The sequence below is a fragment of the Egretta garzetta genome, unplaced genomic scaffold (genome assembly GCF_000687185.1).
Source record: "Egretta garzetta isolate BGI_Z169 unplaced genomic scaffold, ASM68718v1 scaffold640, whole genome shotgun sequence".
Taxonomy (NCBI): domain Eukaryota; kingdom Metazoa; phylum Chordata; class Aves; order Pelecaniformes; family Ardeidae; genus Egretta; species Egretta garzetta.
This window is the reverse complement of record NW_009258264.1, coordinates 691011-691961: the sequence shown is the minus strand read 5'-3', so window position 1 is coordinate 691961 and position 951 is coordinate 691011. Positions and strand designations below refer to the sequence as shown.

The 951-nt window shown below is 48.1% G+C and overlaps 1 protein-coding gene across 1 annotated transcript in view; it reads left to right on the top strand.

Moving 5' to 3' along the window:
• Positions 1–951, top strand: part of SLC26A9 (solute carrier family 26 member 9) — a 13762-nt gene that overhangs the window by 11792 nt on the left and 1019 nt on the right. The window contains exon 18 of the mRNA XM_009647819.1: positions 144–289. Coding sequence (XP_009646114.1) covers positions 144–289 — 146 coding nt within the window. The remainder of the gene's footprint in view (positions 1–143; positions 290–951) is intronic.

The window sequence follows — 951 nt, the reverse complement described above, 5'->3', positions numbered from 1 at the left end:
ACACGCTCATTTCTGCAGCAAACCTGCTTCTTCCCTATGCATCCCAGCCTCGCTTTAGCTCAGAGGACCATGCCAGCCGTTTGCACTTTCAAAGGCTTCCTTCTTTAGTTTCCTTCTTGTTCACGTGCTTTTCCTTTCTTCAGCCCAGGTGTACAATGACATTAGCACAGGTGGAGTCTTTGAGGAAGGAGGCCTGGACCGAAGTCACGTCTTCCTGACGATCCACGATGCTGTTTTGTTTGCACTGGCAAATATCAAAGAAGTTGTCCACCCGCCCATCTTAGAAGAGGTAAATTCGCTCCCCGGTCTCTCCCCAGCTCACAGGACTGTACTGTTAGGTTTACACGCTGTGTCAGCACAAAGGAAGAATAACAACTCAATACTGCACCTAATAAAGGTTATTATTTATCTCAAGTGGCAAAGGTCTAAATCCAACAAAATATTTCATCTCCTAATTCTCACGTGTGGGCCCAGTACCTACTGAGTGAATTGATTTCAGTGGGAATTCAGAAGTGTAAATGTCTTCTGCAAACCCCCAGCTGGGAAATGAATGTTGTCCCAGCCTGGAGAAGCCAAAAGAGCTGTTCCAGCACCATGTCCTCAGTTCAGTGTTGGCTGGAACACGCAGCTGCACACAAAGGCAGAATTTGGCCCTCGGGAATGAAGGTGAAGCACATGTCCATGTCCTTGAATAGCCCCAGCATCCATGGATTACATCTTCCCTTGGTGGGAGAAGAAAAGGCTGAGGCAGGAATGTGGTACGTGCTGGAAACATGGGGTCAGGCAGCACCCAAATATGGGTGGGTTTATTGCATGTTAATTGGAGTTGGAACCAGGGCAGTGTTAGCCAGTTATCTCACGAGGCTAAGTTCAGGTACCTGGTATCTTGGCAGAGGGATGTGCAAACGCCAGCTCAGTCAGAGGAGATAAACGATTGAAGCAGGATTCCTG